This window comes from Culex quinquefasciatus, chromosome 3 (assembly GCF_015732765.1).
Source record: "Culex quinquefasciatus strain JHB chromosome 3, VPISU_Cqui_1.0_pri_paternal, whole genome shotgun sequence".
In the NCBI taxonomy this organism is placed as follows: domain Eukaryota; kingdom Metazoa; phylum Arthropoda; class Insecta; order Diptera; family Culicidae; genus Culex; species Culex quinquefasciatus.
Window position 1 is genome coordinate 27430652 of NC_051863.1, and position 15445 is coordinate 27446096.

Sequence of the window (15445 nt, forward strand, 5' to 3'; positions counted from 1 at the left end):
ATTTTGAAAGTTGATTTTTTTTAATTATTAGATATACCCCCTAAAGGACTTTGTTTAAAATGGTTAGAACTATGGGATAATTTTAACCAATTTCGTCAGGGTCATTATTTTGGCCATGTAATGGGGTCCTTAAGCTAAAATTATTCTAAAAAGTTGAAATTTTGAAAGTTGATTTTTGATATACCCCTAAGGGACTTTGCTAAAATTGGCTAGAACTATGGGATAATTTTGACCAATTTCGTCGGGGTCATTATTTTGGCCATGAAATGGGGTCCTTAAGCTAAAATTATTCTAAAAAGTTGAAATTTTGAAAGTTGATTTTTTTTTAATTATTTGATATACCCCCTAAGGGACTTTGCTAAAATTGGCTAGAACTATGGGATAATTTTGACCAATTTCGTCAGGGTCATTATTTTGGCCATGTAATGGGGTCCTTAAGCTAAAATTATTCTAAAAAGTTGAAATTTTGAAAGTTGATTTTTTTTTAATTATTTGATATACCCCCTAAGGGACTTTGCTAAAATTGGCTAGAACTATGGGATAATTTTGACCAATTTCGTCAGGGTCATTATTTTGGCCATGAAATGGGGTCCTTAAGCTAAAATTATTCTAAAAAGTTGAAATTTTGAAAGTTGATTTTTTTTAATTATTTGATATACCCCCTAAGGGACTTTGCTAAAATTGGCTAGAACTATGGGATAATTTTGACCCATTTCGTCGGGATCATTATTTTGGCCACGAAATGAGGTCCTTAAGCTAATATTATTCTGAAAAGTTGAAATTTTGAAAGTGGATATTTTTTAATTTTTTGGATATTTTTTAATTTGATTTGATAAAATTGGCTAGAACTAATAACAAATAAATCAAAACAATAACTTTTTTTGTTATGGAGACATACCAGTTCAATAACATTTTTTGTTATTATGCTGCTCCACCTCTCCGCACAAAATAACAAATCTTGTTATTCCTTCATGATTCCTTCTGTGTTATTGGTTTGTTATTGCAATAACAACATAATAACAGTTTAAGTTATTCTTCGAACAAATCTTTGTTATTGATTTTTGTTATTTTAACAACTAATCCGATCATCCCAATAACATATTTCGATCTTCTCACAATATCAAAAACTGACCTTCCCAAGTTATTTCCGTCTGCTCGGGAATTTTATTTCTAAGTCAGTATACCGAACGAATAACAAATTTTGTTATTAGGAGAGTTTTTGAAATGTATAACATTTCCTCTTATTGGCGTGTTATTAAACATTTTCAATATAATATCACTTCAATACCAAATTTTGTTATTTTATCAGAAACTGTTATTATTTTTTCTTCTTGAAGTTGAACTTCAGGTTAAAATAATAACACTTTTTGTTATTTTAACAGGATTTGTTATTGAAATATTATCAATTTTGTTATTACCGTCTGCCCGGGTATACGAATTTTGCTCAAGAGATATGGGAAAAATTTTTCAGTGAATTTTGGTTTTTAAGTTAAAATAGTCAATTTTATTTTTTTTAGCTTTTTTCTAAATGTTTTAGATATGATCATACAATGTTGCCTCAAAAAAAAATTTAATTGACATGGCAAAATTAATTTTATTTGTTAACAAGCCTAACCAGACAGACTTTGTTCTGCCTTTTTCGTTTGTTGACGTTTTTTGCAGCCTCCTGTGATCAAAATTTGATTTTACGTAACGTTTTCCATACAATTTGGCCGATGCTCCGGAATCGGTTCCAGAGTAGCCAAAGTGTCAATTAGTTAGCGTATAAACCTTCCTTGGTCTATACGAACCCAACGCAACAAAGAGCACCTCGATCCGACGCTCCGTATTGAACTGATTCGCGTTCGAACAACACCTGGGTGCTGAATAGTGGTTCGCAAAACGGCCTCAATTTCGAACTGTCAATGTGGAAGCAATTTACTGTTCGCCAAAAGTCGAAAGTATTGTTATCGATCATTAAAAATGTTTTTTATTTTTGCAATAATGAAAAATGTTTGGCTTTTGAGGACCTGGAGTTTAAAGTCAATAAAACTTAAGAAAGTCGAAGGCGAGATTGTCATTTTGTTATAATTATAAATTGAAGTTGTTTATGAAGTCGATGCGGTTGTATCCATCCAGAAGCTGTCTGTATTGTTTGATTCCGTTTAAAAACCTACTGGTTTAGTGAAAATCTTCGCTGCTTGTTGGATCAGCTTCGCTAGAATTTGCGATGTTTTTTGCTGGACAGAAAGAGCTGCATGATTCCAGAATCAGCCAGGGAATTTATCTGCGACATCGCAGAATGACACTCTTGTCGCAGTTCTTCGTCACCCGTAAAAAAACCTCTTATAAGCGAACGATACATAAAAACACACACAATTTTCCATCAAAAAATGTCAAAAACTAGACAAAATAAAACATACACTACTGCTTATAAAACAGCTGATTTACCAATAAGAAGAAGTCATGCTTGTGCTTGAACAGTCTGCTACTTTGTAGATGTAAACAATTTGGGATCATTCGAAAATCACGTTACGCATTCTTTCTATTCATCACCCAGAACAAAACCATCAAATTTTTTATATATATAGATTTAAATTTTTTATTTTCAATTTATCATGTCTCTAAAAAATCCTTACTATAGCGCTATTTTTGGTATTTTGCAATTGGTTTCAAATAGAGTTCTGGAGTTTTTTTCAAACCAAACCAAATTTTATATTTTTGCTTTTTGGGTGTTTTTAGAACCGCCTTGAGTCAGGGGTATTCAAAAACACCCAAAAAGCAAAAAAATGAATATTTGGTTTATAGGACCTTTTTTTTAAAAAAAAAGTTAATAAAACTGTGTACTGTTTTCCATGTTTTACCTTACGGTCTTTTCAGAACGTTCAAATTTGGCATCAGCATTGAAAGAAGATGCATAGAAATTTAGTTTTAGTTAAATTTCTCAAATTCCGCAAAAAACAGTGGACAAAAAATGTGTTCGTCATTGTAAAACACAATTTTCATTATTTCCTGCATTAATGCCACACTTCATACAAATGTTTGTCCGCAAAATTTTCCACGCGCTTCATCCGTTTACTCCAGTCATATGTGAATTGCCTTACGTGCTGTTCTTTCTTCACTTTACATTTTAAGTTGATTCAAATGACTGCGGAAACCAAATTCCGGTATAATCTAAAAGTAAAGGACAGCTAAAATATTTGTTATTGTTTACATTACGTGCGGCAATTTTGTTTTTTCAAGGTCAGACATAAAAATTCTGTTTTGTCGAAGCGCTCTACGAACAGTGTTGAAATTGATTCCGTGAAGGTCATCGAATCCTCATAATTCGCAGACTATACGCTAATAACTTATTCATAACAGTAGCCTCCAATGTCACCCAGGTATTGGATCACCAGCAAAGGAGGAATAACCCACCACAGACAGCGTCATCACCGGCTTGCATAATCCTTCGTGTGTGATGAATTCGGAGGTGAGCTCGCCGAGTTTGTCACTTTAAGGTCCCCACCGGTTGTTTGTCAACAAAGCGCGTTGGGGTAATTCTCTCTTGACGCAATCTTTCAGTGCATTTTGAGATTGGCTTACGAATTTGAAAGGATGATTCAAAATTATTGTAATCATTATTGAAATTTGAAATAAATTAGCCAAGAGATCATACCCCTGTCATGCGCCAGTCAGATGACCCACGCGTATTCGGGTCAGCCTGCTCGGATGCGTACACGCTGTCAGTGAACTCACGATGCAAACCGCAACGTATCGTCCCTACGATCGTCGCGATGACAACGACGACGACGCCGACGATTACTGAGGTGGATTATGTAATTCTCTCGTTAAACCAACAAGAAAATATACGCCGGGGTGATTACTATTCACCACCCCACCCTGACGGTGCCAGTGTCAACCAGTCATCGTGTCCGGCTGGAGGAATTATTCCGCCAGCTCAGCGCAGCTCGCGCAACTTCTTGGGTAACTTGGATTTCCAAAGGAGCACCCCGGAGACCTTGGGGTCTTGTTGTGTTGACTAATGGAGCGCGCGATGACCAGGATTTTCCCCTCCCCGCGAGGTGTCATTTCACCTTCACCTCGCGCGCCATCACGGCGGCCATCTTTGTTCTGTTTTTTATTGGCCGCGGTCGCGGCGAAAGTTTGATTGCGAGTTAAACTAAGCAAAGTGCCATTTAAAGCGCCGTTTTGGTCTGTCAAAGTGTGCGCTATGGGGCTTGGGATGGTGCCGAGGGTTTGGTTTGACTTTATTTTAAGGTGAAAGACGTGGTTTTGTGCCCTCCACCGCGAAGCGGTGCAAACAATGAACAATAAAAGGGGTCTCGAAGGTAGTGTTGGTACCTTAACCCGGAAGAATTTGGGCGTGGGGAAATTTATCTTTGTGTTGTTTGCAGTCGACGAATAAGGGAACCTCAGGCTTTATGGCACTGAACAATCGACGAGATTATTTGGCGGTTTGGTTGCGATTGTTTGCTGAATTATGTAAATGCGATCTTCTTTGTTGACTTTATAAACTGGATATGAAGCGCTGACGAATGACAGCGTGAAAGTTTTAATGCAAATAAATCTGAATGTGAGGTTTAGCTTGTATAAGAAAATTCAATTAAAATGACAGAAATAGTCCTAGCTAGTATTTCTAGGTTATTATTAATAGTTTTTTTTTTTGTGATTTGTTATTGAATTTTTGAATACCAGAGTTGCATGTATTTTTGTCAGCGGTTTTTAGAGCACTTAAAAACTTGAAATTTGGAAAACGATGCACTATTTTTGTTAATCTTAATCTATACGGCGTGTTTTCTGGGCCACCTTACAGGAGAAAAAATAGTCATCGCTACTTTCAGATGTGTCTTAAAGGAAATTTTCTCAGCTTTCCAATGCTTCAAAGACCGAAATGTTTCATCGAGAAATTTGTGAGATATCTCTATTTTAAGTTTTTTTTTGTTTTAAAATCCTTCGTCATTTATTGTAAACATTCTAATAACAGTTCAGAAAACTTGGCAAATGATGAGTCATATTTTCTTTATCGAGCATTAACCAGTTGCATGCATACAAAAAATGCTTTGTACTCGAAATTGAACTACAAACTACTGTTACAAGCTTCAGGAGAAATATTTTTTATGAGTATAACATGATTTTTTTTTGTAAGAAATGATCAAGGAATCAGTAATTTTGTAGAAGTCTTATAAATCTCATTTTTTTTTTACAAATAGGGTAGAGTAGTCATCAATGAGACACGGGGAACAATGATAAAATGGCTCTCACAAGTCGTAGGTTCAACCAATCAGGCTCATATTTGGGGGAAAGGTGTGTCTACTGGATACACGTCTGCCATATTAGTGGCTTTGGTTATGGACGCTCCCTTGAAAAGTAATTCATAAATGTTTGATTATGGGGTGTAAAAGTAAATTATGGACAAAAAATACTTTTTCGCTCGTAGGCTGCCATTTACACCAAAACTAATATATCTTCAATTTTTTTTCGACGTTCCATAGGGATTAAGTTGGGCTACAATGTCCTTTCATTAGATTTGGCCAAAATTTAGAATATACCCAGAATCCAGGGCTGTCTCATTTCAGCCCATGGGTCACAATGAGACACTTTGATTTTTCTTCAATAAACTTTTCAAAATCGATGGAAATCTTTCAAAACATTAATTAAAAGTGATTTTTGGCATATTTATAGAGTTTAAACTTCATTTAACCAAACATACTAAGTTATTTGGTATTAATATATGGATTTTACAAAATTTCAATACTTTTTAGTGTAACTTTTGTTATTAAAAGTTTCATGTTGGCAAAATTGCTCTAAAATGTTCAAGGCAAGTCACCTGCAATGGAACAATACAAAAACATGATGTTTTGCTAGAAAAATGTTGATTTTCGTAAAGTGTCTCATTGTTCCCCAGCTGTCTCATTGTTCCTGCCAAGTGCGTCTACAATGAGACAGTTGAATAACTCTGGCTGTAGAAGTCGGATCGATCTCATATTTTGGTCAACATTAGAACACATTAAAAGAAAGATAATGCAATTAAAAGCTCATGAAAACATGTTAATGAAAAAATTAGAAAAATCGTTGAAAGTTGGAAACCAAAAGTGTCTCATTGATGACTACCCTACCCTACCTCAATTTGATTTCAATTTGATATAGTTTGGACTGGATGATTCTGTTTGATTATTTTTTCAAATAATATTTTATTGAGCTTAAACCAAAAAATAAGTTTGTTGCTTCGTTTTTAACATTCTGAGTTGAAACACACGAGTTGTATTGCTACTTTAAAAATGCATTTTCAACAGTAAACATTTTATAAAATATTATTTTTATTTTAAATATTACGCAGACACGTGATACTTGTACACTAAAATTAAGTAATGATCTAATAATTCTTGTAATAAATGTATTTTAATACGTTTTTATTATTTCAACAATCTCACATTTTCAAAAACTCAGTTAAAATATAATTTTAAAAGTGTTTAGCGGTTTGCAACCTTCTAGAAAGTTGTTTCTTGTCTTATTTTGCACATTTTGATGACTTAATGTGACATGGAACACATCATTCGACAAGTTTCCTGAACTGTAATTATAAGTTTTTAATATATAATTAAGGAATTTAAAACAAAAAACATAAAATAAAGATATTTCAAAAAATTCTCGATGAAACATTTCGCTCTTAGAAGCATTGAAAAGCTGAGAAAATTTCCTTTCAGAGGCATTTGAAAGTAGCGATGACTATTTTTTCCTGAAAAGTTTGTTCTAGAAAACACGCCGTAATTTGTGTTTGTTCTATCCGAAACCAATCATAAAAATCAAAATATTGTACAGTAACAAGGCCAAAACAGCTGTCCCGATTCGCTCCAGAAGACGGTATTGTTGTTTGCTTGCAGTCGCAGTTTTGTGGCAACTGTCAAACGCGTGTTAATGAGCTGTGGTGAATTCGAACTCGCCGTGGTGAGTTTCCTTAATCATTCAAAATGATCGTTAACTTTATAGATTTTTAATGAGATTTACGCCTGTTGGACTGCCTTTTGAAACTGTCATCATCATGTGAGACCTGTACTGGAATAAATCAAATGGTCATGTTTTTTTTCGGATTAATTTAAATTTTATTTACCAGAATTGGAAGCAATGTCAATGTTTTTTATCTGCGGAGTCACATTTCATTCAATTGTTTGGTGCAATTTACTGGCATTACATTCAATTGCAGTACTTTTTTCTGCTCCACTGGTTACACGCTGTATGAGTTGTTTGTTTTGCTTTTTGTAGTTTGTTTTGTCTCGGTTCGTAGCTGCTTCTTCAAATTTTCTTGTCTCAAGTGTATCACGGCGGTTCAGTTTTTTTTTCAAATTTACTGCTAAAAAATTTTTTTTTCTAACATATTTTTGTTATCAAAAATAATTAATGTTTCATAATTTTGCTATAAAAAAAAGATTTAATCGATTTTCAAGCATTTTTCGAGTCCGCAACCTACACCGGTGTTATTTCCCCGACAGGTTCCGTTGGGCCGGTCAAGCAAAAATACCGACCACGAGGAAAGCGCTAAACGGCTGTAAGCATTTCCGCGTGTCGATCGGTGTCCGCCCAGCAGCAGCGGCTGCGCGTGGAAGTTATGCTGATGGCGGCGAAGATGATGTGAATGAATTGAATGAATGAATGGGCTTTGGAGGCGCCCCGGACCCAGATAATCGTAAAGTGCGAACGAAGGAAAAAAAAATGCGTGCCAGCGCTCGTGTCCAAATTGACACGCTTGGCGATTGATCCGATTGCGGTGGTTCTCATTTAAAAGTTAAAAAACATAAAATAAAATGGATAAGTTTTTTTAAAAAAAATCCCAATTTATCATGTACAAGTTCTCCTTTATTTTATTCCATAATTATATATTTAAAATTTGATGTCACCTTCGTTTTGCTCCAAAAAGAAAAAAATCTCAAAAAAATTGATAAATAAAATAACAGGCGTAAATCTGTAAGTGCGACAACTGGCCAAAGGGATTTAGGTTAGAACGCGTTTGACACACGTACATGCCCGACTATCGTAAACATTTGTAATTTTAACTTGCGTCTCCGGCAACCAAATTCAACCAAACTTTGAAACAATGCACAGATAGGTCAACCAAATAAAACGTGTTTGTTATTGTTTACATTGCGTGCTCTAGTTTCTTTTATTGAAGGTCAAACATAAAAACGCGTTTTTTTTCGGAACGTCAAAAGGTTAAGTGGTTCTTAAATTCAAAATTGGTAAAATGAGGCTAATAGTGGCATTTTGGTAAAATAAATAAATAAATAAATAAATAAACTACATTAAACGTATTCCTGAAAGTTTAAATCGGTTTTACAAGCGTCGTCAATATTTTTTTGGCGAAATTATGTTTGCTTCCTGATTTTCTGAGAAATTTCGATGGAAAGGGAGACCAAAACATTTAAAAAAGCATCGGCATCATAATAACTTGTGAACCCCTGCACCGATTAGATAATATCTCGTCAAAAAGCTCTCCGTCACTGGGCCATTCATCAGCAGCTGAACGACCCTCCCGAGTACCGCCATGGCCAAATTGTTAAAGTTGTTTGCAACAACCACTCTGCTCTCCCCTCTCTCCCGCCCCGCTCTTTCTTGTCGTGTTTTGTCGGGGTTCGTCGGTAGTGGCCTAAATCTTGAACCAAGTCTCTCAGGTGTTAACACGAATTACCTAATCGTGCGGCGTGCGCGCGTTGCTTTTTTGGCACTTTTTTTTTTCTTCACTTCTCTTCTGTTTGTTCACTTGCACTTTTTTTTTTTGCTCATTTCTCTCTTTCTTCTGCTTCTATTTTCAGCGTTGATCGTGACGACGCTCTTTATTGCAGTTTGTCAAGCGGATGATGGCGGCGGAGGAGGAGGAGGAAAGAAGGCCGATGCTGGAGGAGGAGGTGGGCGGAAAGCACCGGCGTTGATCGAGGTGCCGGGAAGCGCCAAGGTGGGCACGAAAGGTAACACACAAATGCAGCAGCAGCCGCGTGCAGTTTGCACGGTGCGGTGGTCGCACGGAAAATATTCGGTATAGAAATTCTGAGCAAATATATTGTTTTTCTTTCAATCATTCTTTTAATAGAAGAAATATGTTTTCCAAAAATATGTATTTCTTATATTAAGTTTTTTTTATTTAGCAAAATTTCATTATAAAAGGGTAAAATTCTGCCAGCTCACACAGATGTTGTCCCAATCCTTTTTTATTTAACGAGAATCTTTGATTCAATGTGTTTTTAACGTAGAAATGTTGCCTCCTTCAAATTTTTCTTTAGAATATTTCTCTAGATTTTAGCAAATTATTATGAGGTTTTTAAATTTGTATTTTTTATGTCTAATTAGGATCAAGGTTGTTAATCGATAAAATTATCGTCGCTAATTATATCGTCTAACGATAACGACAATGGTTATCGTTATCGTTATTTACGCCGATAACGGACGAGAACTCATTTTTTAAATCTTTCTATTTTTTTAAAATTTGCAACTATTTTTCAATGTTTATGTCGCTCCCCCCCACCCCTTCAAAATCGGTTCGGAAAATCAGGGGGCAAAAAAAAATTATTTTTTTCAAAAAACATCAAAATTTTAAAAGAAATAGAAGTCTTACCAACTAAAAACAATTGAAATTGCATTTTCCTGCGTTTTAAATTATATTTAGCATGTCTGGGATTGCAAAACAACTGGGCAGGTGTAAAATGCACTTTGAAACATTTTTTACATTCAAATGTTGAAACCGTGGCTTGTTATTTACATTTTATATATATTTTTTTTTATTTTTGTGCCCCCTCCCCCTCGACACCGTTCAGAATCCAGGGACATACACTTCATTAAATATTTGCTACGGCCTGAGTTTTAAAGCATAAATACTCAAAATTGTTCACAAAATTCCGTATTTTTTTCGAATGTACTCAAATTTGGTATGCTTTTTAACTTCATTAGACTTTTTTGACAAATACTAAAATTTTCTCAAAATTCTAAAATTTTCTCAAAATACCATACTTTTACAAAAATACCCAAATTTAGAACATTAAAAAAAAAACAACAATATGAGTATCAAACGAAGCAAAATGTTGTATGCTTTTTCGCTTCATTAGATTTTTTTTTGTTAATAACTAAAATTTTCACAAAAACCGTATTTTTTCGAAAATACTCAATTTTTCAAAATTTGCAATATGGGTATCAAACGAAGACAAATTTTTTACTAATTTTTTTTTCGAAAGTTCTCATTTTTTTTATTTGTGAATGGATATAAAACGCAGCGAAATTTTGTATGCTTTTTCACCTTATTATAGTTTTTTTGAATATTATTTTTTTATAAAATACCGTATTTTTTCGAAAATATTTAAATTTTCTATATATGCAATTTGGGTATTAAACAAGCGAAATTACAATGTTGTATGTTTCATATAAAATTTTGCATTGTTCGATACTCATACATATTGCAAACTAAAGAAATTTAGATATTTTCAAAAATTTAAGATATATAAAAATATAAAAATTTAAATAACAAGCCATAGTCTTCACATTTAAATGAAAAAAGTGTTTTAAATAATGCATTTTACACTAGTTCAGTTGTTTTGCAATCATTAGTTTTCAAAAAATCTAAGATCTGACTAAAACAAAAATTGTATCGAAAAAAAAAAGATTTTGCATCGAAAATTTTCAAAAAATCTTAAGATTTTGTAATAAACCCGAACATGCTAAAAATGATTTTAAACGCAGGAGAATGTATTTTAATTTGATTTCAGCTGGTTGCACTTGAATTTTCATTGAAATTTTGAAGTTTATTGTAAATAGTAGTTTATGCAACAAGTTGCAAAAAGAGGATTTTTTCAGCACGAGTCGTACATTTATCCAACGAGGTTCACCGAGTTGGATAAATACGAAGAGTGCTGAAAAAATCAGGTTTTGCAACCAGTTCCATACAACATTTTTTGCAATTCCAAAAAACACACACTGAGTGAAATTTTATGTCAAATTTTCATGTATTTTGTCAAGAAATCGTTTAAATCAAAAAAAAAAAATGTTGAAAAGTGTTACTTTTCGAAACAAGTGTTGAAAAGTTCAACTTTTCAGCACCCATTTGAGTGCTGAAAAGTAGAACTTTTCAGCATTTATTTTGAAAAGTGTTGCTATTCGATTCTGTTATTTTTGGTACAGAAAAGTAGGCTATTTCGTTGTTCAAGAATGACAGGAAAAGTAAGTAGTTTCACGACGGAATTGCAAAAAATATTTTTTTGCCCCCTGATTTTCGGGCCATTTTTGGAGGGGGGGGGGGGGGTGTGACAAAAACTTTTCAAAATGTTTGTACCAGCCTTAGGGCTTAAAAAAAACAAAACAAAATTATATGTTTTATGGGATTCAAAAATATATCTTTTGAACCATGGTACATGATGCTGCAAAATGTGTTTTTAATGATATACATTTTTGGAAAATAAAATAATTTATGCAAGTGACATTGAAAAATGTTAAATCAAATTTGCTATCAAAAATAACAGAATGGAAATTTATTACCTTTCAATACCAGTGCTGAAAAGTTCTACTTTTCAGCACTGAAATAGGTGCTGAAAAGTTGAACTTTTCAACACTTGTATCGAAAAGTGACATTTTTCAATATTTTTTTTTGTTTCGAACGGTGAATTTACTAAAAACACATGAAAAACGCAGTTGTCTTCCTTTTTATCTACAAGTACTTCGCCGCCCTGGGCTCCTAAGTGTATGAAAGTATGGCACGGAGCGACGGCGCCGAATACCCATATTTACACAAAGACCTCTGGATTGTGAGTCCAGTGCGCGGTCCGATTGATCCACACGGGCGGGACAAACACATGAATGTTTGACATAAAATTCCATTCAAGAAGCGTTTTCGGAATTGCAAAAAAAATGTTGTAAGCAACTCGTTGCAAAACTTGATTTTCTCAGCACTCGTCGTATTTATCCATCTCGGTACACCTCGTTGAGTAAATGAACGACTCGTGCTGAAAAAATAAAAAAAATATGTTTTTGTTTTGCATTTTTCAGTGTTTTTAAAAAAACAAGTTTTAAGACAAGTTAAGGTTCTGAAAGGTATTATTCTCGCTCAGCCATTTGGCGGCCATGTTTGTTTTAGAAAAGACTTTGATTCAGAATGCACAAATAAAAAAAAGGTTTCTTGTTGTTGTTTATAAAGGCATTTTTAATATCGTGATTATTTTTTCATTTCAATTTACTATTTGTGGGCTTTATTTCCAGAACCATCACTGAAAGTCATTGCTCCAAAAGTGACCAAAAGTGATAAGATCTAAGATCTTGATGACAAATATCGTTTCGTTTATTTTTAGTGAAATTATTATTGCTTGTATTTAACACATGCTATTAAATCCTTGGCTTAATTAATAAATATTTTGACATTACAGTTTCTGCAAAACTTTTTTTTTGTTTTTCCTACTCTATTTTGAGATTTTTTTAATAAATTGGGGGTGGAGACAACTTGTATGAATTTATGTTTTATTAAAATTATAATCGTGATTTGAGGGATTTTTTTTATTGAAGAAACCCATTTTTGGTTTTAATCAGAAGTCTTTTGGAACAAAAATCTTTTTGAATCATCCAAAAATGATAAGGGACAATTATGGGTAGAACTTCAGTGGTTTGCGGGACGATTGGAATCAGTTTTAAAAATCAAGTTTGATTTTAGAGCAAAAAAAAACATAAATAAATATCATAATCCATAATATCAAAATCCCAAATTTATATATTTCCATAGAAAATTTGACCGCTTTGCGCAAAGTGAGGACTAAACCAATCGTTCCCAAACGTTGGAGAGTTGTCAAGGACCCCAAAAGGAAATGAAAAAGTGCTGTGCTGGAAAATCGATTTCGCTATTACACCCTAATAGACCATGCGTCTCCATGTAAAAATGAAACGGGTGTCAATTTAATGGAGACGAGTGATACTTTGTGTTGCTGAAATAAACGTGTTAAAATTTTGGATGTTTTCTTATCGTAAGGTCGTAGAAGGTGTCTTCCACTTTTGGGGTAATGACTGTCAATGATGGCTCTGAATTCAGGGTTCAGAAATAGTAAATTGAAATGAAAAAATAATCACTATACGTAAAATGCTTCTACAAACAACACAAAGAAACCCATTTTTCAATTGAAACATTCTGAATCAAGATTTGAATGTTTTCCTAAAACAAACATGGCCGCCAAATGGCCGATCGGGAATGATGCCTTCCACAGCCTTAAAAATCGTAATTTTGAAATCTTTAATTTGCAAGTTCATTTCCGCACAACATTGCTCCTTCCCAAGAATCCACCCCAACTCACAATCGGTAATCTCTCGAAAGGTTCTCGTTTACAGGGCATTTCCGGTTCGACCACAACCACCGTACCAACGGCCCTGCTGGTGACGCCGAAGCCCAAGAAGGTGAAACAGAAGAAGCCGGCCGACGATGACGACGACGACGAGGATGACTTTTTCGGGGACATTCTGGGGGACGACGACGATGACGATGACAGCGAGGATGACGAGGAGGATGATGAGGAGGAGGAGGAGGAGGAAGAGGAGGAAGAAGAGGAACCGGAAGAGGAGGTGATTTTTGTTTGATTGTTTTTTTTTAAATTATAAATTGTAATATAAATTTGAGATATTTCAGACCAGCACGGATGGCGGTGGAGGGAGTCGGTTGTGGGCGCCGGATTTCAACAAAATCTCGCAAACATTGGGTGCGTTGAACACGGTCGGGCGGTACATCGTGAACATAACCAAGGGTCAGGAGCCCAGCGCGGTCAACTCGGTGAACAAGGACACCAAGGAGAACATTCCGGCGGCGATTTTGACCTTGACGAGCTCAGTTTGGGGACCGAACGTTACGAAGAGTATTGAGCCGTTGATTAAGCGAGTTGGGGGTTCCGAGGTTGAGCTGTCACCGGAGATACCCACGACGAGTACGACGACGACGACGACCACGACTACGGTTGAGCCGCCCGTTGTGACGGAGGTCACGGTGGAGGAAATTTTGGAGGTGCAGAAGAAGGAGGATGTGGCCGCGGCGACGCCGTCCAGTTCCATGCAGAAGAAGAAAAAGAAGAAGAAGAACAAGGTCAAGCGAAAGGATCCGGCCCACGTGGAGACTACCAAGAAGCCGGCGCCAGTTCGTAAGTTTGGGTTTCTTTGAGTTACGGAATAGAGTTTGAATTGTGTGTGTGTTTTTTTTGCAGATAAGATTGTCGAATCGACTAAAGACGCCGAGAACCGGTGCACGACACCGGATGGCAGACCTGGACGGTGCGAGGATTTGAGCACGTGCCCGGGGTTGCTGCTGGATCTGACTCATTTGAGGGAATCGTTGTGCTTTAAAAGTTTGTTCGTTCCGGGAGTGTGTTGTCCAACGCCGGCCAGCACGGTGTTGACCACGCAGAAACCAACGCAGCGTCCGATACCTCAAACGACTTCGCAAAGCTTGGTGTTGAGTCCGGTGACGACGAAGCCGACGACCACCAAGCGTCCCCTGCTTCCGGTGTTTACCGTGACGACCACTACGGAGCAGGCTTTGGCCGCAACCCTCAAACCGATTCTGGACAACTTTGTCGATCCGGAGGACTGTGGTCAGCAGGAGTACTCGTCCGGGCGAATCGTCGGCGGTATTGAGGCCCCGGTAGGTCAGTGGCCGTGGATGGCCGCCATTTTCCTGCACGGTCCCAAGCGAACCGAGTTCTGGTGCGGAGGTTCGCTGGTCGGTACCAAGTACATCCTGACCGCAGCCCATTGTACGCGGGACTCCCGGCAGAGGCCGTTCGCGGCGCGCCAGTTCACCGTCCGCCTTGGAGACATCGACCTGTCGACGGACGGTGAACCGTCGGCACCGGTGACCTTCCGAGTGACGGAAGTTCGAGCCCATCCCAAGTTCTCGCGCGTCGGATTCTACAACGACATCGCCCTGCTCGTGCTGGACCGACCGGTTCGCAAGTCCAAGTACGTGATCCCGGTGTGTCTCCCCAAGCCCAACCTGCCCTCGAAGGACCGCATGGCCGGTCGCCGGGCCACCGTCGTCGGCTGGGGAACGACCTACTACGGCGGCAAGGAATCGACCAAGCAGCAGCAGGCGACGCTGCCGGTGTGGCGCAACGAGGACTGCAACCACGCGTACTTCCAGCCCATCACGGACAACTTCCTGTGCGCCGGGTTCTCCGAGGGTGGCGTCGACGCGTGCCAGGGTGACTCGGGCGGACCGCTGATGATGCTGGTCGAAGCGCGCTGGACCCAGGTCGGGGTGGTCTCGTTCGGGAACAAGTGCGGCGAGCCGGGCTATCCCGGAGTTTACACCCGCGTCAGCGAGTACATGGAGTGGATCCGGGAGAACACGAAGAAGTGAACCGAAGGGGGAGTGGGGAGCAAGTTCCGTTACCAGAGTCGCCATAACGATAGAGGGAGAGAGAAACTTTAAGGATACAAATGTGATAGTCGAATGAAAGAGCGGATGCGAATT

At 37.1% G+C, this 15445-nt stretch overlaps 1 protein-coding gene across 2 annotated transcripts in view; it reads left to right on the forward strand.

Annotated features, from left to right (window-relative positions):
- The window catches only part of LOC6043569, a 53572-nt gene extending 38127 nt beyond the window's left edge, over positions 1–15445 (forward strand). Inside the window, exons 2-5 of one of the 2 annotated variants that reach the window (XM_038265604.1) lie at positions 8787–8939; positions 13304–13548; positions 13613–14114; positions 14178–15445. In XM_038265604.1, coding sequence (XP_038121532.1) covers positions 8787–8939; positions 13304–13548; positions 13613–14114; positions 14178–15331 — 2054 coding nt within the window. In that variant the 3' untranslated portion in view covers positions 15332–15445. The remainder of the gene's footprint in view (positions 1–8786; positions 8940–13303; positions 13549–13612; positions 14115–14177) is intronic. The other variant, XM_038265605.1, reaches the window with a different exon arrangement.